Source organism: Procambarus clarkii, chromosome 47 (assembly GCF_040958095.1).
Source record: "Procambarus clarkii isolate CNS0578487 chromosome 47, FALCON_Pclarkii_2.0, whole genome shotgun sequence".
NCBI classification, from domain to species: domain Eukaryota; kingdom Metazoa; phylum Arthropoda; class Malacostraca; order Decapoda; family Cambaridae; genus Procambarus; species Procambarus clarkii.
In genome coordinates, this window is record NC_091196.1 from 18,324,700 (window position 1) to 18,348,640 (window position 23,941).

The following is a 23,941-nucleotide window of genomic DNA, read 5'->3' on the forward strand; positions in this document are numbered from 1 at the left end:
AAGTGTTAATGATTAATTAAGCCTTGACAAAAAGATACTGTACAGTGTAAATATACATTAGAAATAATTGTCAATAGTGAAGTAGAATTAGAACTCATGTGAATTAGTAGTAAGCCTAACTGTTGTGTGAAGTGAATGCCTGAAAATAAGTGTACATACTGTATGTACCCTGTATACAATATAAACAATATAAAACAAGTGCTGCAGAGGATGACGTAATCTTCATAGCTTTGTAATCTTCAGCTTCATTAAAAGTAAGTCAATTTACCAATTTTATTATAATATTACAACATATTAATTATTTTTTTCAACAAGAGCTACATATTAGTCTCTGCAAATGTATATTCTATCGTTAGCAGAGAAAAGGTGAGCTCAAAATATTTCGTCTTGGCTAGCTCTCAGTGACAAGGCTCGATCGCCATTGTACTGTATGGCCTGGTCGCCACAGCCTGTGTCATAACATTAAAAATACATTACCTGCACTGTTCAGGGTAAAATAAAACACATCTCTAAAATTTTATTGAAAATATTAACAATCACTGATTGATACATGAAATATTTTGCAATACAAAGGAATGAACCAATTTTTTCCCACCCATCTGGACTTGATTAGACCGTGTTCACACATCATCCATGCAGCAGCCAACAGCTGGCTTAATCGTCGGCATGGCACTAAATTGGAACGCAATTACACAATGAACTTTATTTAATTTTAGTTATATAGTATAAAATATATCCTACCTGAATGTTACTTGAAAAATTACCCGACCCGACTTAACTTCGTAAATAACGGAGCTCCGGAAATAACGACCAAGGTACAGCCCCATATAGGCCGTTAAATTGAGTGGATACTATAGTCCGGATAATCGAGTGGAAACAGTAGTATTCCCATGTCTATCTTTCCTTTTGACTGCTTAATTGGGTCAGGTTTGCCAAATAACTCACAGGGGGGTAGACTCGTTCTCCAGCTACCTGGGATCGTAACAAGACATAGAATGCTTCCAACCACACTGGGGTTTCTATAGGCCATTGCTTCCCATGCCTCTAAGGGGGCCAGGCTCATGGTCCCCAGTAGGCCCTCAGAACTCCATACACATGACTGATGCCAATGTCTGACATTAGCATATCAGCCTGGATAAGCTCCGGGGAGCCTCCGGGTTTCACCCAGAAAATGGCGTTTCATTACATTCATCGCTGGTTTTTTTAGTATGGAATTCCAGAAATCAGAGCCTTGTGCAGAGTCTATGGCTACTTCAAAGTTCAAAATTAGTCATTCAGTGATTAAGACAATTGTTAATTCCACCAAGATAAGGTGAAATATCTGTTATTGTATTCATATTTTATTTATTTCTGTGAAAATGTTTTAACAATGCTTATGCATTTATTATATGTGGAAATTAAGGCAATTCAAATGTGTGGAGATTCTGATCAAGGTTGGTTCCATGTGATCCAAATTAGTGATCTGAGACTACTTAATTTACTGGATAACAAATACTTATGGAGTTATATTTTCAGATATCCATTCTTGCCGCCAAAAGTACGATTTCTTACAAAGATTTACCATCCCAATATTGACTCTGCTGGAAGAATTTGCTTGGACATTCTAAAACTACCTCCATCAGGAAGTTGGCGGCCAGCTCACAACCTGGCCAGTGTCCTAACCTCCATACGTCTTCTTATGGCTTCTCCAAACCCAAATGATCCGTTAATGACTGAAATTGTTAGTACCTGTACTGTGTTTTATTATTATGATAATGTCTAAAGTCTAATGTCTTACTATTTCAAAGTTTAAAGATTATTTTCTGGAGGGAGACCCTTGTGGATTCTTGATGCTATCTTCCTGAGATTGCTTTATACTAAATGGGCACATCGACAGTGGTTAGTTTTGTTTGGCCTACCGAGAACCAGAGCCAGAATGGGCCCTTTCACTGAGGCACAGAGAACAGGTGACAATCAAACACCTCACCAGTAAAATCCCAACCACTTGGGCTGGACGGTAGAGCGATGGTAGGGTCTCGCTTCATGCAGGTCGGCGTTAAATCCTAATCCTTTCCTCCTGTCCTCTCCCAAATCCTTATCCTGACCCCTTCCAAGTGCTATATAGTCGCAATGGCTTGGCACTTCCCCTGATAGTTCCCTTCCTTCACCAGAAAAAGCATCCAGAAAGTCTGCACAGCTTCACAGGCAACTGGAGGGTTTTCAAAAAAAGAAGCTTTGAAAAAGTATACAAACAACTACTGCAACCGAGTCACACAGAACAAGAGATTCACTCAAATGAGCTCGAAAGTCATTAGTACAGATTAACACCATCAGGCATCCTGGCTCTGCCTCTCGGGTGGCTCTCCAAGTTAGTCCTTTTCTTGTTGTTGGTATCACCACACCAACTTGTAGTATTTCCTCAAACCAGCTTGTAGGCAAGCCCCGAAGCTTCAACCCTTCCTTGGACTTGCTTGTTCTGTTGGGGCCATTTGCTTTGTTGTATTGTTTCCAATTTTAGTGGAAGCCTCAATGCATGTTTTGATTTCTGCTTGTTGTGTGGGCTTGGCTCTTTGTGCATTTCATGCTACAAGTACTCAAAGTTTTCTTCCCTATGTGCCTGCTAACATTGCCCTTGCACAGCCAGAGTTTACTCTCTCTGGTGTGGTCACTGTCCATTAAGGCCACCCCACCGGGATGGGGGCTCTACCTTGGGCTGTTCAAGGGTCTTGCTTCCTTTGTTGGACACTTGGTTAGTGTTCTTTGCTTCCGTTGGGGCGCACTGGGGGTTTGTGTACTTGTTTACATGGCACCCCACGTTCACCACCCATAGCTGGGTGTTAGGCTATGGTTGGTGTCTGCTCATTTAGCGAGTGGCTTCAGTGCTTGGGGGGTTACCCACTTGGTTTTCCTTCAGGCCCTGGGAATTCCCTCCAGTCTCTCTCGTAATCCTTATAGAGTGGCCCAGCAAGCCCAGTTTGGCTTTTTGCAAGTTTGAGGGGTGTTCATTATCTTTTCTATCTGATGATGATCATTCTTTCTACCCCCATCATACTACCTGTTAGGTCAGTGATGTTTACATTCCTGAGTCCTGTGAGGTCTGCTTTCAGCTAGTCTCTCTGTCTTGATGGATTCTGTTTCCCAGCTGGAGGCTTTCCAGGCAGCCCCCATTTTTAAGGGCTAAGTTTGCCCATGTGATGAACTTGTGGCGTATTGATCAGCTGGAAGCTGCTGAGTTGGCCCCTGTGGTGTTTAGGGACCCAGAATTGGAGGTGTTGATCACCTGGACTCGATCTACACTACCTCCTCCTTCTCTGGGGATGATCCCTTTCACTTCGGTGGTGGTGGTGGTAGTTTAGCCTTCCAGTCCTGCAGGGGTTTCGGGCTGCTCGCCTTCACAACTGCTTCCTTGCCCCAAGCTGCCTCCTTTGAAGGACATCTTCCTGTCTCAAGTGTTGTGCGAGGACTTAGGCTCTGCCCCGAGGCTTTTGTGGCAGGCTTCCAGGGTGAGTGGGAGCTCAAGGAGTGCCCTTGGGTGCCTTTCATCTCTGATTGGCTCTTGGTTCTTTCTTAAGGTTTTATGTTAGAGGGAATCAATTTTTCTTCTTCCCCTGTATGAGTTGGATCACTCAGTTGCTTCCCCTTGGGTTTGTTTCCAGGTCCCAGAAAAAGGATGAATCCTAGTTGTCCAGTGGAAGTTCCATCCTTCCGCACTGCACCTTCATATGGATTTGCTTTAGTACCTTCTGTGGATTTCAGACCTCTTTTCAATGATGGATCCTGCTTTTTTGAGTTTGGACCTATTTCCTCATTTTGGTTACAGTTAGAGGTCTTGGGCTGATCATGGCTGGCTGTCAACCCTCTTCTTTCCTGGCAGAAGGTGTGCTTCGTGTTTTGGGTGTTTATGGGTGGGGTCACAATTTATCCCCTTTCCCCTTCGGTCTTGCCTGTTTGCTCTTGCACTTCCAAAGGATGTGGGCAAGAGAACGCTCTACGTACAGCTGCCTATGATCTCCGGGGCTCTTATTGCAGATGACCATAGGGAACGTTCACACCTGGCTGTGGTTTTGCATGTCTGGAGCTTTGTGGAGGGGTTTGCCAAACATCTCTGTGAGGACGTAGTGTCGCCAGGATCCGCTCTGGATTGTGGCGACACTACACTAGCTCTGGTGGCCCTGGTGGCCCTGGTGGCCTTGTTCAAGGCCACCTCTTATATATATATATATATATATATATATATATATATATATATATATATATATATATATATATATATATATATATATATATATATATATATATATATATATATATATATATATATATATATATATATATATATATATATATATATATATATATATATATATATATATATATATATATATATATATATATATATATATATATATATATATATATATATATATATATATATATATAGATAGAGATATATATATATATATATATATATATATATATATATATATATATCTCTATCTATCTATCTGAAATCCAAGTAAAATCGTGCTTCCCGAAAAGGTCGTGCCAGGGCTCAAGTCTCTGCTGGTCAAGGTGGGTCCTTGTTGCCAGTTTGAGCTGGTGCCTGCTCCGGAGCCATATTCGTCTGGTTGGCTCACTCTGCGCGTAAGTCGGTTTCTCTGAAAGGCCATCGGTCCTTTCGTGGGTCACCCCGTTGACGAGATATTGGGGAGGGAGGATGGCTCTGTTTGCCCACGCCTGGTCCCATGCTTCGTGGGCAGTTCAGGTTGTGTCTTCCGGCCTCTCCTCCTTCGGGTGCTTCGGGGTTGGCGGGACAGGCTTCTTCCCCTTCACTTCGTCAGGTCATCTTGGAGTGGGTGTGGTTGAGACGACCTCGTCCCTCAAGTGGGTTTCCCACTTTTTTCCAGTGCCAAAACAGTACTGTGCAGATCTTTGGTTCATTCTGGATTGCTGGATTTTTTGTCCCTCCTTCAGGATGACCACTCTGTCCCAGGTCTGGTTTCTCTTGGAGCCATGTTCTTAGATGGTGTTTCTGGACCTCCGGGACGTGTATTTGGCATGTCCCAATTCATGCGGGGTTCAGGGACTGGTTAGATTTTGTGGTGGGGTGACATGTTTTCCGCTTTCATTGCTTTTCCTTCGGGCTGAATCTGGCACCTCCCGTTTTCACGCATCTTACCGGGTCATGGTGGCCCCTTTGCATCTGCTAGGCATTTGGGTTTTGGCCTTTCCCGACAACTGGTTGGTGTGGGCTCCCAGCCAGTCCGCTTGTCTGCTCGTCAGGGGTTTGGTTCTTTCACAGGTCGCCAGTTTCGGGTTCCTGGTAAACTGGCGGAAGTCCCATCTGATTCCATCTCGGGTTCGGACTTGGCTGAGCCTAGTCAGGGAGTCCTGGACAGCATCCTTGTCTCTCCCTCCGGCAGCATTGCTCCGGTTGCAATCCAGTCGTCGGCTGTTTTTTAGGGCTGTTTCGTGGGTCACTTGGTGGTTGCTCGAGCAGTTGTGTGGGAATTTGAACTTTGCTTTGATCGTTTACCTGCTGGGTCAGGTTTGGCTCCGGCGTCTGTTCTGGTTCCTTCGGGGCCGTCCCTTCCACCGCTCTCGCGATCGCTGGGTTCGTCCCCCGGGTGCCTTGCATCAGTTGCTGCGTCTCCTGCATCCTCTTTGGATTTTTCGGGGTTCGGTGCCTTAGCACCATCTGTAGCCCTCGCTCGATGTGTTCACGGACGCCTTGTCTCTCGGCTGGGGCTTTGTTACCAGTGCTCACCAGGCCGGCCAGGGGCAGTGGGCTCCGGCTTTCCTTCGGGCCTACAGCACGGTGTGGGAGTTTGTGGCAAAGTGTCTGGCTTCATTCGGACTGCACTCTGTGGGTTCATTGCCTGAACAGTGGAGGGTCTCTGCGATCCTTGGTCCTTTGGGGTTGGTCGCTTCTAGTTTTTCTTCTGCTGAGTTTTCGGGGTTTAGCTCTCCATGTGGTTAATATCAGGGCCGTTTCCAACGTCTTGGCGGAAAGCCTTTTGCAGTTCATTTCCCGGTCCAAGGAATGGACACTCAACGCTGACTCTTCCAGTTGGCTATGCCGGACGTTTGGCCCCCCGAAGGTGGATTTCTCCGCCTCTTCCATTAAGTTTGATTGGTCTGGTACACTGCTGGTTCAGTTTTTTTTTTTGTTTATTATTATTCTTTTCTACCACAGACGTGGCCACACATTTACAATGCTAACCAGCATATATACATTTTCTTCTGTCCTCCATGGACAGGGTTAGAGAAGTGTTAAACATCTAGTTCAAGGGTTTGTTGAACACTCAACCACAGAAGGTGATTCGGTGCTTTTAAAATGCTAAGCTAACCTACATACGTAAATACATAGATTCACAGATTTACGTATGCCCTACATAAAGTGTTTGATGTGTCTTTTACATAGTGTCATTAATGTACATTCACAAAGGTGAAATGTAATTCTGATCAGCTTCCATATATACTTTATACCCATACATATACATACACACAGTCTTTGTGAGATTTTTTTCTACGCCTACCTCCCTTAGGAGGTGGACTTCAAGTTTAAAGGTTGCACACGGCAGTTAAGCATGAGTCCAATAGAAAAAGGAAAAGCGGGAGCAAACCGCCAGCTCTCCACCACTAGGGTGAAAACCTGTCCAAATAGGCCGCTGGCTCCTCCTAGTTAAACAGGACGTTAAAACTAGTAAAGGGTAACCGACGGGTTCTCACAATCAAATATTTATATTTGATGTGGTGCTATGAATTGGAATTCGAATTCCCAAGAACAGCCGTCATATCAAGAGATCACATCAACATTCAGTCGTATAAAGCAGAACATGGGTGGAAAAGAATGGTTGGCATCAAAGACCGTTTTCTATAAAATAAACAATTTATTAATTAATAACAAGAGACTAAACTACTACACTATCGAGTTTACATTACGTTAATGTCCATCCAGTGGCACGATAACAAACAGCTAAATAGCAACCCTTGCTGTGCGGCTGCATACTGAACTAACCTGAACACAGGTGTGCCCACTGACGACGCAATATTGCAAATCAAAAAAATATCACAGACCAAGTTACACTACATTGAGTGACTCGTTACGTTAATGTCAATCCAGTGGCAATTGCAACACAGCTATTCAACAGCCTCTCGAGAAATGACAGCAGTCTCCATCTTGCTGACACTTCGGGCTGACTACATGAACTAACTGAACAATGATGGATGCCCACTGATGACACAAGCTTGCAATCAATATTGTCACGGCTTCACAGTGAACAGATACTATAATCACAATCTTAAGGGTCCTCCAACCATAACAGGAGAGACCCACGTAACTAGGCGGGTAGTCCAACAATGACTCCCCCTATCACAGCCTAATGTGAACACTCTTTGCAACTTCCTGCAAGAAGTTGCACTGTAAACAGTAAACGAAGCCAGGCAAGGTGGGATTCCGAGACACAGCTCCAGTAATCCCTAAGTTACTTTACTCTCGTCACCAGACGATAAACAAAAGAAATTGCCTTAATCAATTACAAAATTGATTATGTGATTAATTACGTTAATTGACTGATCGTCAGCAACAAAGTACTACGTTAATCACAAACACTTGTCTCTCTAGACAACAACATGATGGTACTCTACGTTAATCATTAACACTTGTCTCTCTTAACTCAAGTCATCTTGTTAACAATAACTCAGTCTCTTACATTACATCACACTTGACTCCTTGCAAGTATTCAGTGAGTAATTCCTAATTAAGGTCAAACGGACCACTAATTACATCCCCCTAGAGTTACGTTAATTAAGCCTACCACTAACTTGGTAGCTTCTCAACAGTCTGTCAAAATTTACTTTAATGAGTGTTAATTACCCTAATTAACCCCGAGCAATTAATTAACTGTCACCAGGACCGATAATTAATCATACATAAATACGTCTCACTCCGCACTGCCTAAGCAGGTCTCACCAAACACTGAATTCACGGGCGAGGAGTTAATTACTCCACTAATTAACATGAGTGCATCTTAATCCACTGTCCTCAGACAGCAACCCATCCTCCAAATTGACAGTACGATTTAACACTTTCGCGCTTTAGATTAGAGATAACTCGTCGCCATTTTTTCTTACGATTCCGCATAACAGCCTACTTTTCTCGTCCATCGAAAAAATATTTCTATAAATTCCATTTTTTAACCGAAATGGATGGGGATACTCTCAGATTATATACGTTTTGTAGAGAATTTATTTGCGAATTTTTTGGTACCAGAATGAATATTATATCACAAACTTCTATGAGTAAAAACAATAATACACAAAGTATGTTTGGGGGTGTGGCGAGCGTGTGGCAGTGGGTTCCCTTTAGCCGTTGATATATCCAACACGTGGGAAATATTTGTATGTGTTATGTATATGTCTGTGTAGGGAATTTTACTGCGATCACTGTCATACAAATTATAAAATGTTTCAACAAGTATAAACATGACAAACATCAAACGAACGAAAACAATGCGTTCGTTTCTGCCGCGAACGCATACTGAGCGACGTGGTTCTATATTTGGCGCTTCTCTTACACATGCTTTGTACAAATGTTATACATTTCATCTTATAGAAAATTTTATTGCGAACACATTGGTATAAAAAAGAAATACGTGCATAGAAAAGTAGGGTCAGGAAACGTATAAACTTTCCAAGCATGATTTCCCCCCTGTGTTTTTGCCAGTGCGCTCGCGGCTAACTACTCTCCACTTCACACACTCTTGCGGGTGGGCAATTACCTATATTAAACATTCATATGCATATGTCCGTGTAGAGAATTTTATTGCGATTCCAATGATACCAAAATTAGCGATGTAGGACAACTGTAGGCTTCGCAACCATTAAGAGAGTGGAAACATTTTGTTGCTGTTTGGCGCTCTCGGCGAGTGATCTGCATAGTTTTTTATTTGGTGTTGATACTCCTTATGCTAGGGCGGCATTTTATAGGTATGCTCTTATAGACAATTTCATTGTGAACACAGTGATACCAAATTTAAATACGTGCGCCTTCAATTATTGTCAGGACAGTCAAAAGAGTGTACACTTTTTCGGTCTTACCGCGTAGGCGCGCGAAGTGCTGAAAGCATCTGGGGTATTGTTTTTTTTTTGAGCGCCGAGAGCGCGAAAGTGTTAATACTAAGTGTAATAAGTACACTTTCTTACTGTCATAAACAGTGCATAATTGCACTTATGGGGCTGTTACATTTACCCAACTCCCTCCCCCGATTTAATTCTCCTCGTTTTCTGTTAAGACACTCAGAATGTTAGGATGACGTTTTCAATTTCAAATTGCAATACACAAGTTTTAAATATCAGGAATTTCGTTTTCAGGTTTATTAAACAATACAGATTTTATACAAAATTTTAAAATATCCTGAGTTACTTTACAATTTATTGATATATTTTAGTTTTGTTTTATTAGTTTTATAAAGCTGTAATATCAATATAGCTATAGGTTAAGTACTAATTGTAATTAAGAAGCAATAAAATTATTATCTTCAAAAACTAAGACGGTTAGGTGAGGTTGTGGTTTTCTATTCAGTTTTTCAGGTAAACTCAAATATTCACAATATATTTGACAGTACGATTTAATACTAAGTGAAAATAAGTACAATTCCTAACTGCTATGAATAGTATATAATTGCACTTATTTGTCTTCTTACATTGACCACCCCATTTTTGGAGGACGGGCTGCAGACAGGATATGATTAACATAATGAGTTATGCTAGCTCCATGACCTCGCTTTACCGTGTCATCTGAGTCCTCAAGACCCCAGACGTTAATTACTCCACTAATTATCATGAGCCACTAAATTGCTATACCCCAGAAAGGTAATTACAGTAGTCTTGAGCAAATTACGTTAACACAAATACTGACAGACTCTGACAGATCCTCTCCCACTACGTGAATTCATGATGAGAATGCTAATTACATAATTAGCTAGAGTGGTCAATTAGTTGTCACACGGACAATTAATTGCACCCGAAACATATCTCAACAAGCTCAACACTGTTCTCCTATAACAGCTCTCACTCACTCAACAATAAATGTGCACCCCTTATCCAGTTAATTCCCATTAATTAACTCACTGAATCCTTAAGTCCTCAACACAACTTAAAGAAACAGAGTAACCCCAGTGTTACATAGGTCACACTTACAATGGCATGCATAACAACATAAATGCACAACCCACATACGGTTGCGGCTTCTGCAACACATTAATTACTGTACCCCCACACAGTAATGACACACGGTTAGGCAACAACAAAAGTATACCTACATTACTGCCCCTTCTAATCTTGCAACCGTTGCAAGGGACTACTGTGAGCAATCACGACTACTTCAGCAAGACAATTTACATTAATATAAAACACCGTCGCTACGCGGACAGCTGGCACTAATACTCTAAATTAGGCAAATTAACCAATTGCTTGCTCTCATTAAGTACTGTGAATTCCCCTGAATACTCAAAAGGTGCCCTTAAATCCTCAACACAGCTCCTAGGGGCAGTAATATTACGTATACCAACAACAACACTGCCCAAACCTACAACATAATGATGCCGTCAGCATACCCCACATGCTAATGACATCATAAGGCAATCAGTCAGCATTCTCATCTACTGACTCACCACACAACACAGTACATACCTATACATGCAAATGAACACATGAAAATGGCATTCACATAATCAATGAAAATTATATCGCCAGATAAATTTATCCATAACTACACAGACCTCAGGGTATCCACTGCCATCCCCGCAACACTGGCCTGCCTACCTCTGCAATGATATAATTAACATGCGGTAACCTGGCATTAATCTAGACTGAACGATTATATAGAATCGACAGAACTGGATCACTTGTATAGTAAATCTCTACACTGACCGGTTACATACTCGAGTCAGTCTACACACAACATATACAGTATCTATATACATCTACAGTGTGGTACCGTGTACAACATCCATCTCCAGGTACATCCCAACCAGTCACCTGGACGACAGTACAGACAGCTGTCTCTCGGCTGTTTCGACACTGTAACAACTTTTATTATACTCACGGCTCCTTAAATCCTCACCACATTCATTTCCCTGGTCACTACCTCACTGGCTGCAGAACACCTAGCTCGCTCCACGTGCGACGACTAGGTGTGGCCCTAGGGTGGTCCAGGGAAGGTGGCCAAGTGTGGCCACAGGGGGTGGCCAAGGCATGTAGCCAAGCGTGGCCCAAGGGGTGGCCACGAGTAGCGCGGGACGTCACAGCGCCCACCCGGGATGAGCTGATGCACGGGGGGTGGCACAGCGCGGCCCGGGGCCAGGGTGGCACGGGGGTGGCCAGGGTGGCCTGGGGTGGCCGGCACATAGGTGGCGCGCACATGGGATGCCTCAGACTGGCTGGCTAGCACCCACAGGCATACAGAATGGGGATGGGAGATTACCTACACCCCCATCAAACCAGAGCATGCCTCGCTCGTACACTGGGGTGACAATGGCCGGCGGCGTCACCACATGGTGGACCCAACAAGGTGGAATTCAAAGTCCAACAGGGGCCTGTAATATCACCACAATTACACTAGGAGGCCCTGCCCTTATCCACCAATTGTCCGTTAACATAGACAGGATACTCGGACCTGATGTGAGGGATCAATCTGATACACCATGAGGCCTGCCAGCTGCCTCAAGGGTGGACACTGTAAACTGTCTCTTAGCTTTTTACTGTTCCTTCCGTACTCCTTGGCCCCATTTTCACGCAAATTGGGCCTTGACACAACCCAGGATGGCAGGAGTGCCCTGCACAATGAGTAATAAGGATGACATAGCAATTAACGGGGGGTGGAGGTGGCAGCCGCCACCTCCACCCAGAGTCGCCTTCTCCCCAGCTCATTGCTCAGCCCAGACTGCCGATTTGGTGGGCTAGGGAAACTCAAATGCCCATATCTTCCCCCTACCTTGTCTTGACCAATCAGCGCAAAGCTGGCACAACTCCATGGTGCCGCTCCCAATCACAGCTGTTCGCGCCAAAACTCACCTAGAGGCGGAGGTGCCGCTACCAATCACAGGCGCCCCTCGCCCTGTGGCGTCCCGTGACGTCACAAGGAGGGGGAGGCCTAGGACTGGCGCGATGTCTCACATGGTGGGGGGGGGCGACGTTCACCCCACTGTCCCCCACCTCTAAAAACCGTTAAGTACCCTCTCATACCACTTCACTCTCAAATCTCATCCTATTTCACAGAAACAGGAAAAATTCTTTAACTCTCTACAGAGCAATCACAGACTTCTAGTTAGTCTTAAATGACAGTCCTTAACATAAGCTTTCATCCAACACCCCACAAGTGCATGTTAGTTTGAAAACTTCTTGTCTAGAGTCCCTAGAGCGACTCTAGCCTAATCTAGAAACTAGAAAAACTAGCTGAGGGAATCTTCATTCCCCTCACAGTCTTCTCCTCTGCTCTTCACGTCTGGTCTTATTGAAGCGGGTTTATCACAATTAGTATGGTGATCAGGTGGCTTCGTTGATGGTATCCCACCTGAAAACTTTGTCTCGGCGACAGTATGAAGTTTCCTGTCGTTCTTTTTGCCATTTTCTCTCTCTTTTCATAAGTTGTCTTTTATTTCAGATTGGGTTGTCTTGTCCTTTCTGTCTTGGCTTTTTCAGGACTCATTTGATGCTTAATACTTGTGCTTGTTGGGAGGAGATTGAGGGTGAGTGAGGTGGTGTTGAGGAAGGGAGTGGTAGTGAGTGGCTCGAAGGTGTGTGGCGGTCACTCCTCGTTGCTTTTTGACTCACAAGACCAACTTAGTAGTTTGTTATGGTGAACAAAACGTGCAGATACTTATATATAACCTGTGTATATAGAGTAACAACAGCAAAACTATTTGTTTGTTTTATGAACATAATAATTGAATCACTAATATGCACACCATAATTTTGAGTACAGCAATGGTTCACACATTTTATTATATAAATATACCACAATTCACTGTATGGAATAATATTACTGCAAAAAACTAAGAAAAAATCAATCGGAGACATTGAAATAATTAGGTAATAATATATTTGTGGCAACTGCCGTCTGACAGTTCGGGCGGAGTAGACCTCGTCTGGCGAAGGCTCTGCCAACGCCCCTTTTTTGCCACACTTCCCTACCCTATTGCGGCTAAAATATGCCACCTACGATTTTTTTGTTATTTTTTCCGTGATCAGGGAACAAAAATGAACACTTCTATAAGACGAAAGAATTTTTTGTATTTTTTTTTTGTTGCGCCTGTGGGTGTAAATTCCATTTGGGCCCCTAGCGGTTTGAGGGTTAAATATGCCAAAACTAGAAGATAGAAGGAAAAGAGGTGATATGATCACAATTTACAAAATACTAACAAGAATTGTCCAAATTGACAAAGAGGAATTCCTGAAACCAGTAACTTCACGAACAAGTGGACACAGATTCAAGCTAAGGAAACAAAGGTGCCGAGAAAATATTACAAAGTTTTGTTTTACAGAATGGTAGACATCTGGAGCAAGTTAAGTGAGAAGGTTGGGAGCCGGTCGGCCGAGCGGACAGCACGCTGGACTTGTGATCCTGTGGTCCTGGGTTCGATCCCAGGCGCCGGCGAGAAACATTGGGCAGAGTTTCTTTCACCCTATGCCCCTGTTACCTAGCAGTAAAATAGGTACCTGGGTGTTAGCCAGCTGTCACGGGCTGTTTCCTGGGGGTGGAGGCCTGGTCAAGGACCGGGCCGCGGGGACACTAAAGTCCCGAAATCATCTCAAGATAACCTCAAGATAACCTCAAGGTGGTGAAGGCCAAAACCGTCAGTGTTTCAAAGCGTTATAAAACAAAGAGTACCTGGGAAGATGGGACACCATGAGTGTAGATCTCTTCCTGTAACTACACTTGAGTAATTTTAAGTAATTACTCCATATATGTACAGAAAGGGAATAATATAGGAAAACAGGAGACTAATTATATTTTTAAGGATGCTCAATAATTTTATTTGTAGTGCAGATTCCTGGGACTTTGAAAGCACCCGATGTAGTTGTTCTTTAGTATATTATATAAATATTATACTTTTAACATTGACAGCTTAAAAACATTTAAAATATAGTTTAATACTATGTTGATTATGACAATAAACTGTTTCAGGCAGAAGAATATCAGCTAAAGAAGTCACAGTATGAAGCCACAGCCAAAGACTGGACATCTAAATATGCCAAAAATATGGTACAGTACTGTATTTATTTATGTATATTTCCTGAGTAATCTCATTATCTGTATCTCCTGAAAGTACAGGAAATATCATAATAAAACCATTCATTAGAATTTTATGATATTTGCTAGTATTTTGTCGTTAGATATCTCCAGTAGGGATTTCTTTTATTTATGGAGGGGCCACTTGGTGGCTGCCTATAGCTAGTTGCTCTGGTTAGCTCCATACTCTATTCCTTCACACCAGGCCCGTGCGAGTCAATAAAAACCTACTGGGGCCAAAGACCAAAACCTAGCTCCCTCAAAGAGGGGCAGAGTGATGTGATAGAGTAAATATAAATAGGTCAAATGGAGAAGGAGTTCTGTAAATAACCCGTGTGTTGCATTGCTTTTATTGTGATAATTGGTACGCCCAAGCGTACCCACTCCAGGATGATCCGATAGAGCACGGGGGAAGAGTCCGGCACCACCAGCCACGAACTTGTCGCCCGAAGGAGGAGGCGCAACCCAACACCACCAGAGGCCGGAGGAAGCAACCCGAAACGCCCAAAGTCCGACATAGACCAGCAACTAGACGAAGCTGCCTGCAGAAAATGCACCATCACTGACTGCAAACAGCAACGGACAAAAATGGGAAGAAAATCTAGGAGCCAGGGCCCAAGCAGATTCCAAAGAATGAATGAGCACGGCATGTTGGCACGCGAGGCCAGAAGCAAATAACAGACACACAGCTTTCTTCAGATTCGTCGCAAACAGCTTCAACAAGGCAGCTGACGCCAGAGCTGCGGAGGCAACCGCACCGGATGCTGGCCCAGAATCCAGTTCTGCCACATGCTCCTCGAGACAGTCTGAAGACAGCTCCAGAAGGGAAAAGAAGTGCAAGACCAAAGCCAAATGCCCACAGGCATGCAAATCCTCAGTGACCAAAGATGCCGAAAGGGAGGGAACCTGCACGTGAAGCTGCACCTGGCTGACATCGCTAGGAAGCTCAGGGGCGAAGAAGCATGCATTGAGGTACTCCAACTCGCCCCCCAGGTAAACCTCAACAACCGTAGTCAACTCCCGCCACTCAATCTTGCAGGTCTGACAAAACACATGCCACGCCCCCAACGAAAAGAAAGAGCAGTCTGCCAGCCAGGAAGACTGGCACTTCGTAATGCACCCAGTTAGGAAAAGAGGAGCCAAACTCAAACGGAGGAGGATCTATTATCGAGGCGTAATCCAGGTCACACAGGAGGTAAGCTGCAAGGGCCTCCTGCACCTTCCGAGGTGGGATGTGGAAAGCCGAAAATCTCTGGAAAGAGGGAACCAAGGAACCCAAGGGAACCCGGAATCGGACCCGGGGAGGAGACGAAATCATATCAAATTCGTACTGGGTGGGGAATAGGAAAACCCCTCTCCGTGTAACAAGAAGCCCTGGACCAAAGGTAACAATATCCAAACGGGGTGAAATGGAGCCCAAACCCCCACAAGTCGACTCCCCCCTAGCCCCGAGATCCTTCACGTCAAGACCCGGGGCAGAACCATCCTCCAAACCCTCTGCCTCTGGAGAAAAAGCAGAGTCTGCCGGAAAAGCAGGGAAGAAGAGAGGTCCATTGGCATGACCAGAAAGCCTCGGCAGGAGGAACAGGCTCGAATGCCTCTGCTGCCGATCCAGAAGGGACAGTCCTTAAAGCCACCCGAGTCTCACCACCAAGAAAGCCCTGCCCCGACTCCAAAACCCTCAGATGTTTGGGAGCTGGGAGCAGAATGACCCACAGCAGGGAAAAGGACAAGGGGGCAAGGATGAAACCAAAGTCGAGGCGACTAATGTCCCACAAATCTGGATCCCTATAAGCCAAGCGGGGCAGCCGCTGGGCATCTGGAAAGGCAACCAACCTAGCATGTTGCAGCAACCTAAACCTCGCATGCAACATGGAAGCCGCCTGCAATCTGTGCCTGATGGGGGGGGGGGGGGGGGGGGGGCTTGAGTGGACAGCGCCCGGGATTCGTAGTCCTAAGGTTCCAGGTTTGATCCCTGGTGGAGGAGGAAACAAATGGGCAGAGTTTCTTTCACCCTGATGCCTCTGTTCACCTAGCAGTAAATAGGTACCTGGGAGTTAGACAGCTGCTACGGGCTGCTTCCTGGGAATGTGTAACAAAAGAAGGCCAGGTCGAGGACCGGGCTGCGGGGATGCTAAGCCCCGAAATCATCTCAAGATAACCCAAATATCAATATCAGAGGATTGGGTGAACTGGAGTACAAGCAAGGAACACTCACAGGACTCCGGGTCAAAGTTGTCATTGACCGAACAGGCAGCATGGCGGTGGCAAAAACGATGAGTGTTACCCTGAGACAAGGGGACAAAGCAACCTTCAAACTCGCACGAAGTGAGATGGGACTCAGAAGATGCATACATTGGCCCAAAACAGCCCCGATGGGGGTTTCCAGCGCCCTTAGGCTGACTGCTAAGGGAAGTGCAGGCAAGGTACTGCTCACTGGTTATCCCAAAACCTACTAAACATACAAACAAAAGCTGAACCCCTGCAACATGTGCAATCACAGGAACCTAGTGGAGGGCCACCAAAATAATACAAGTGGTCCTACAGCCACACAGGCAGACCACCCACCAGGCAAAAGAAAAGAAAAGAAAAGAAACACCCCACAAAAGCACAACGTCTCCAGGAGGAACAAACCACTGCTATGCGTATTATATGACAGCTGCACAGTACCTTGCACCCAGTCAGCAATGATACTGCCTCTTACCCAAGGCCAAACAGAAAAACCCCAGCTGACCTAAAGGGCAGGCAATCACCTAGCAGCAAAAGAACCCTGCGGAGGTAGTCCCCGAACAGTTTGTGGAAGGTAACCCCAAACTGCAAGGGCAGTACTTACAGGGCACCCAGGGAAGGCGACCCTAGGTGCATGCAGCTCCAGTACTTCTTGAATTATTCCTGGCTCGCACACCATCACACAGCAGAGGACACCGTAAGGCACAACACTTCTCAAAGGATGGAGCCAAAGCAGTCGACTGCCACTCAACACAACAGCCTCAGAACTGGGTTTGGGTAGCCGGTGCGGAAGGTCTGGGGCTTCCCCATCCCTCTCCCAGGGAGAGGGGGAGTGGCGACTGTGGTGATGTCAGGCTTGTTTGCGTGTTTTCTGATTGGGGAATTCTGCCTGCTCGACCGACTTTCGGTTTGCAATTTTAACCAGCTGTAGTTTGTTTTGGGATTCCTGCCTTTCTGTGTGCCTGACCTGGTAGATGGCAGACATATTCTGCTTCCAACTACCTGAGGGTGTCTAGGTGTCTATAGGCCATTGCTCCTCATGCCTCTCGGAGGGGGCTAGGTTCTGGGTAGTGGTTCCCGGTAGGCCGAGAACTCTATTGATTAATTATTGCAACGATCTTATATACACATCAGCTCGGTATAGCTCTGGGGAGCTGAAGGGGCTCTCCACAGAAAATAATTTATTTCTTCTTTGCTCCTGCTCCCATTTAAACTTTTTGCCTCTATGAGGTTCAGTTCAACTTCTCACTGTCTTCCTTTGAAAGATCTTGTCTTAATGACCATAATTTTCCTTTCTCATCTTTGTAAATTCATAACATTCCTTAGTACTTCTTTCATCTGTTTAGTACTATTTAGTGTGATCCTCAAGGGTTGATCTTTCACTTTTTCATACCTGCCAATGGTACAGTATGTGGTGATGCACCATCACCACGAGTGATAGTGGTGCATCACTCGTGTCTGGTCGCAGCTCTTTGCCGGTACCTTTATGCCACCAGTTCTATCTCAGACACCTTGTTTATTGACTTTCTTTGGTTTCCTGTTCCAAGATTCGCATTTCTCAGGTTGTCCGCAGTATCATTAAGTATAGCTTCCTATGGTCTACCCTAAGGCACATGATATTCACAAATATGTGGCCAAAACCTTGGTCTTCTCCAATGTATCTTGGGGCCATGTCTTTTGGCCTGGGATTGCTTCTTTACCCTAGTGCACCTCAAGGTAGTGTTTGCCACCTCTCTTCCTTCTTGGCAAGTCTCATTTTTGTTCTCTGTGGTTAGCTTCAGGGAGCCACCTCTAGAAATCCAGCATTGAATGTAATGAAATTCTTATCTGGAGTTCCTATGGCTCCCTTATTATTCCCCCCCCCCCCCCCCCACCCTCCACCGTTATCCAGGTTCGTTAGTTTGTCGTGGATTGTTCATCGACTCCAGAACCGAGATGAGGGAGTTGACCGAGGGCAGGTGCCAACTCATTAGTACCGATTACCAGGTGGTAATCGGTACTAATGAGTTTCGAACTAGTATGAGTGAATTCCTTGTTCTGTGTGAATCATGTGTGGAGTTTGGCAATTTCAAGGCTTTATTTTACGTGAACTCTCTAGTTGTCTGTAAAGCTGTGTTGATTTTCTGGAGACTTTTTCTGATGGAGTGGTGGATTGACATCCACTTCCTGCAATTCTGTGAGGGGCAAGGTTCTGACTTTGGTTCCCAGTAGGCCAAACAGAACGTCAATGATTGATGTGACCTTTTAACGTGGAACACTCTTGGCAAGATAGCTTCAGGGAGCCACGGGGGCTCCTCCAGAAAGAGGTATTTCCTTCAATTCAATGCTGGGTTTTTGATCATCTTTAATGATGTGTAAATGTTACTGTGCTTCTTTATTTATTCTTGTCTTGACTGATATTTTCACTTGCTTTGCATCCTATCAAAGTCAGATATGTAAGCAACCAGACTACTGTATATTATTGTCAGTTTGATTGAAAAATACTGTATTTTGTTTAAATGTAATTGTCTAAATGATAATTATCATATTTATATCTTCACTTAGGAAGAAATAAAACCAGACAAGTCGGTGCAATCTTCAGCAGCAAAGCGAAGTGTTGGGCTGGATGAAGATATTGAGGCTAATGAAAAGAAAATGAAGAGATAAATATTATTAGCATAATTTTCTTTTTTGCATCTAATGAATGCCTCATTCTTCAATGTTGAGACATTTTTAATATATATTTTTTTATATATACAGTACTGTACTGTGTTTAGTATTAGATATTTATTTAGATTTTATAATATGGTTGTTTAGCATTCTGAAATTAGTTTTGTAACAATTAAAATATTTCTGTATTAGTTAATGCAAATCGTGAAGTGAGAAACTTTACTGGTGAAAGTGATCACAAGTTCTGTATTGTAGGATGTTGGCTTGAGAAATTTCCATCAGGAAATTTTGTGCTGTATAGCTCATGACTACATGTTTTGTGCAGTCGGTCATATAGCTCATGGCTACATGTTTTGTGCTGTCGGTCATATAGCTCATGGCTACATGTTTTGTGCTGTCGGTCATATAGCTCATGGCTACATGTTTTGTGCAGTCGGTCATATAGCTCATGGCTACATGTTTTGTGCTGTCGGTCGTATAGCTCATGGCTACATGTCTGGTGCTGTCAGTTGTATAGTAGCTCATGGCTACACGTTGATTGTAAAATACACAGGTTTTGTAAAGACTTCACTAGAAATGTGGAAAAGACTAGTGAAGGATTGAGCATTATGAAGTTTTGGGAATGAATGTAAAAATAATGGGTGGAAGACTGTAAATAGTTAAAAATCAGAAAAGTCAGTTGTGTAACATTCTCAGTAAGTGATTTGTCAGTAAGGTGTGTGTTAACTTGTGGAAAAAAAAATTGATGTAGACTCAATTGGGATGTTTTGGTGAAGTTTTGGAATGTTGTAAAATTTTAATACAATAAAACAATTAAAAAATATTTGTGTAATTCAACACCTGTGCACAGTAGTATCTAAAAATCTGACCCACAGTGTAACAATATAATATAAACTTTAACACCTTTGCTCGGTAACAACGCAATATGGGGTAAAAAATTTAGTAGACGAATGTTCGGAAACGACCCAGTATGGCGTCAAAATTATTTTAATTTGGCCTGCTTTCGGCATGGCTGTGGGAGAGGTGCGCCGTGGTTTTGGAGATTATATGCATATACCCTGTACTCTTTTAGGGAATTTCATTGCGAATACATTGATACCAAAATGAAAGACCTAGGACCAGAATTGAGGTAGCAAAGTTGAAAAGAGTATACACATTTTATTGTTCTTCATGAGCGCTCACGGGGGTAATGCTCCGTCACTTTCTCTATTTGCTGTGGGTAGTATGCCAGGCTTTATAGTTGCATGTACTCCTGTAGGGAATTCTATTGTGAACACATTGATACCAAATTGAAAAACCTAGAACGATAATTGAGATGACAAAGTTGAAAAGAGTATACACTTTTCAGTATTACCGCGCTCTAGTGGAATGCCGGGCACGCCTTGGGGTTGCGCAGCGCTCTCTTGCAGGTAACCTTGGCCCACATTCATCTTGTCGGCGGGTGGATTGTGCCATGGTTTTTTGACATTATATGCATATAGTCCTGTAGGGAATTCTATTGCGCACACATTGATACCAAAATGAAAGACCTAGGACGAGTATTGAGGTGACCAAATTGAAAAGTGTGTACACATTTTATTGCTCTTGCGTGCTCCCAAGTAACACGCTCTCACTTTCTCTGTTTGTTGCAGATGGAATGCCAGGCTTTTGGGCTTTATATGCCTTTAATCCTGTAGAGAATTCTATTGCGAACACATTGATACCAAAATGAAAAGCCTAGGACGAGAATTGAGGTGACCAAAGTGAAAAGAGCATATACTTTTCAGTATTACCGCGCATTTCCATGGAATGCCAGGCCCACCTTGGAGTGGCACGGCGCTCTCTTTCACAGTTAACCTTATGCCTAAAGCCGAACAAGTCTGTGTGGGTGGGGAAGAGGACAGGTCGACTAGTTTAACAGTTACCAAGGAGGATGCTGTTAAAATAGTGAAACTCGAGCCAAAGAAATCCCCAGGGCCAGACAAAGTGTTTGCCAGAGTGCTTAAGGAATGCAAAGAGGAGCTTTGCGAGCCATTGTCTACCATATTTAATAAATCATCTTGAGAAACATAAATTAATAAATAATTCACAACATAGGTTTACAAATGGCCATTCATGTTTAACAAATTTGCTATCTTTTATTCCAGCATAATTGAGGCAATTGATAGTGGTAAGGTTTGTGGTAAAAGGTTTGTGTTGTGTACCTTGACTTTAGCAAAGCTTTTGATACAGTGCCACATGAAAGACTGATTAAAAAGATAGAGGCTCATGGTATTGGGGGTTGCTATATTAAGTTGGATCAACACCTATAACACCCATAGCACTATGGGTGCTAAAGCCCCATAGCACCTATAGCACCCATAGCACCTATAGTACCCCTAACTAATAGTGCTATGGGCCCATAGTGCCCATATCACCCATAGCGCCTTTAGCACCTATAGCGTACATAGCGCCCATAGTGCCCATAGCACTGGTTAGGTTAGGTCAGTTTAGTTTAGGTTAGGTTAGGTTAAGTCAGGTCAGGTCGGGTAGGTTAGGTTAGGTTGTAACAAGGTAAGCTTGTTTTAGAAGTTATAAACCCTAGATCATAAGGTTTACAGGCTTTGAGTCTAAGGGTACTTTCTACCTGGTTAGGAGTGAAAAGGTCACTTGCTGGAGATTAAGGGATTAACGAGGATAGAAGACAAAATGGCTGCGTTTCACTTGTATTAAGTAAGGCCAGCTAGGCTGAGCGAATTGCTACTCGCCGTCTCAGTTATCTCTAACTTAAGCTTTGACGCCCTGTCGTTGTGCGGTCCACCGTTTTGGTGATTTATAATTTATATTATTGGTGACCATTTATAAAATATAATTTATGATTGCTAATCTTTCAGTTATGAGTTATATTACTATTCTGCAATTTAGCATTGCTTACGCCTCATGCCTATAAATTTTATTATTGGACTTGCAATTATGATTCGTATTTAACACGGCAATTTTTCCCGCAATTTACGCTTCGCTTAAGCTTCACGTTTAATTTGTTATATTAAGGGTCTTTCAATTAGGATTTGTATTAAACTATTGCTTATTGTCTTTGCGCCATTAAGTTAATTTCAGCTAGGGTGCACTAGTTGCAGTGCATTCGGGTTGGGTCCCCCCCCCCCATTTTTTTTTCCTCTGGTTATTTCGTCCTGTTACTCTCATTTTTCCCTCATTATATATTCTAAATATTATGCATTATTTTTGACCACCCATTCTTCACTCGTTTCGGCAGTACATAAGATAAATTTGGAATGCTACAGAGAAGTTTAGCATGGCCTCGCGCATGTCATGCAAACTCTTGCAGCGTTCCACCTTTCCTCCCAGCCTAAGCTTCGTGCTGTATTAACTTTGCAAATTCGCAGTATTGGCTTTTACCAGGTGTATGCCTTAACTTCGGCTATTCTTAATTGTCAACTTATTCCAGTCTATTTTGAGCATATTTGCCTGCAGTCGGACATACTACTTCCGCCGTGGATCTCCCTGTGCGCCGTTGGTTATTTACTGTACTATATTTATATTAATTCTAACTCTTATTTACAGCTCAGAGCAGTGTTACTTCTTTGTGCTTGCTACACCCGTTTCGGCAGTAGCCTTCTTTGCATCCAGTTATTTCAGCCAGCTCGTTATAATCTTTATGGTGGCGATTGTACGTTGACTGGCTTATGCTTGCCATCCGGCAAGCATAAGCCAGTCAGTCAGCATGATGTTGGCCATCATGCTGTTGGTCAGCAGTCAGTCAGCCAGTCAGCCAGCATGATGTTGGCTATACGGTCGCTAACGTTCTTTGGCCATTCGGCCTTCTGGGCTAATTTACTCTTCTTGTACCTTCGCCATTGTTATTTCTTACTACGTAATAGTATTCTATTTAATTTAACCTCATCTATCATTAGGTTTGGGGCCCTTACCTCCAACTGCTATTCCTTCCCCTGGGCTCTGCCCGGCTTGGCGCACAACGTCGGCTTCTTATGTTCCCTTTTTCGTAGCCACGACAAGCCGGAGCCCCCCCCCCCTCACCCTACTGCGGCGAGGAAGAGAATGCGTGCCGGATATTCCTCTTATCATCGTTACAACGCGCCCCGTGCCTTCCTCTGGAGTACCTGCCCTGCATCGGGTTCCCAGTCCCAGCAACTAGTCTTGGAGGGACTAACGGGAGTTTTCACCCATACTCTAGTGTTACTAAGCAACGCAGCGGCGCCGGGATGCAGCCGCCCAGGGCCTACGTTAATTACTACTATACTTCCCTTATTTGCTGGGCTATATTGTAGTATTAATATTATTCCGTATCGTTACTGTCATTCCAGTATTGTTATTACGGTTTGGCGTTGCTTCCTTAATTTCTTCTATTCTGCGGCACTTGCCGCCATATCGGTTATATACGATATTACTTTGTATTCTTAATATTATCCTTATTACAGTTACTGGACGCTAGTTCCTTGCCGTCGATTTCACTTTGCCCCTGTTCTACAAGATGTAGCCGAAGTTCTCGGCGTACTAGCTGCGGCTTTCAGATGCTCATTGACAACACAAGACTACACTCAGCGGCCACTTAAGGCAGACTCCTTGGCTCTATCACCCGTCTGGAGGCCGAGATGGGATTGAGACCAAGGCTAATGTTCCCGCTCACATTCTTAAAATTTTGGATTGGTCCCGATTAGGACACAAGCATGTTACAGATATGGCTTTAAGAATTGGTTCTTATTCCATTTATGGTTTATGTATATTTTGATTTGTTGTATATACCCGTCTATGGTATATGATTGTTTATATTATCAGGAATTATAGTGTTTC

The 23,941-nt window shown here is 43.7% G+C and overlaps 1 protein-coding gene across 3 annotated transcripts in view; it reads left to right on the forward strand.

Moving 5' to 3' along the window:
- LOC123762880 (ubiquitin-conjugating enzyme E2 T) overlaps nt 1-19,993 on the forward strand; it is a 65,566-nt gene extending 45,573 nt beyond the window's left edge. Inside the window, exons 4-6 of one of the 3 annotated variants that reach the window (XM_045749611.2) lie at nt 1,516-1,720; nt 14,171-14,248; nt 19,053-19,993. In XM_045749611.2, coding sequence (XP_045605567.1) covers nt 1,516-1,720; nt 14,171-14,248; nt 19,053-19,058 — 289 coding nt within the window. In that variant the 3' untranslated portion in view covers nt 19,059-19,993. Of the gene's footprint in view, nt 1-1,515; nt 1,721-14,170; nt 14,249-19,048 lie in introns of all 3 variants that reach the window. The other 2 variants (XM_045749607.2, XM_045749610.2) reach the window with 2 other exon arrangements.
- Nucleotides 19,994-23,941: the final 3,948 nt, after the last annotated feature.